Source organism: Alternaria atra (assembly GCF_907166805.1).
Source record: "Alternaria atra isolate CS162 genome assembly, contig: 11, whole genome shotgun sequence".
In the NCBI taxonomy this organism is placed as follows: domain Eukaryota; kingdom Fungi; phylum Ascomycota; class Dothideomycetes; order Pleosporales; family Pleosporaceae; genus Alternaria; species Alternaria atra.
This window is the reverse complement of record NW_025091308.1, coordinates 6,147-6,828: the sequence shown is the minus strand read 5'-3', so window position 1 is coordinate 6,828 and position 682 is coordinate 6,147. Positions and strand designations below refer to the sequence as shown.

Sequence of the window (682 nt, the reverse complement as noted above, 5' to 3'; positions counted from 1 at the left end):
GTTATCTGCTGTGACATCATTGCATGGGTTCAAGACAGAGGTTGCTCCACGCATATGCCTAATGCGGTGAGGTTGCAGATAACTCACGTCACTAGTTGTCGTCGCTCTGATGTTGACTTTTTTTCAATTAAAGTGGTATATACAGTTCTGAGTCCCAGGAAGCTGTCCCCAATGCAATGCTGCTGTGATATGATGCTCCATGTGCGCCCTAAACTACTTGCGATGGCTACTCATTGCCTACGACATGCCCCTCATACATCGTTCACTCCTGCAATTTATGCATCTAACCTGTGCTGTTCTTGGGCGCGCTGCCTCCACCGCTGCTCTTCTTGTCCGGTGCTCCTCCGTTTCCGCCAACATCGGGGCTGTTGGGGGCGCTGATGTCCTTGTTTCCAGGGCTAATGTTCAGACTGTTCTGGTGACCGCCAGCCTCACGGTCTGCTGTTGCCTCCGCCTCCTCTGGGCTCGTTTTCTTGGGGTCGAAGGCAGCGTCTGAATGTGCGGCGCCATCATCGGAGCCGGACTTGGAGTATTCGGTTGATCGGGGGTTCAGCGAGTCTTTGTCTTGCGCGTCTTTTTGGGCGAAGCATGCTGGTGTTGTGCTGAGGAAGCGAGGGTGGACGACGGCAGGGCGGGTGAAGTTGGCGCGTTGTACAGTGCGTGCGGGTTGGATGCGGAACAT

At 54.5% G+C, this 682-nt stretch overlaps 1 protein-coding gene across 1 annotated transcript; it reads right to left on the bottom strand.

Moving 5' to 3' along the window:
* Positions 1–283: 283 nt before the first annotated feature.
* Positions 284–682, bottom strand: ALTATR162_LOCUS8 (uncharacterized protein; the record flags this gene model as incomplete). Its single annotated transcript, XM_043307601.1, has 1 exon — positions 284–682. The coding sequence occupies one exon, from the start codon at positions 680–682 to the stop codon at positions 284–286; it is 399 nt and encodes a 132-aa protein (XP_043163536.1).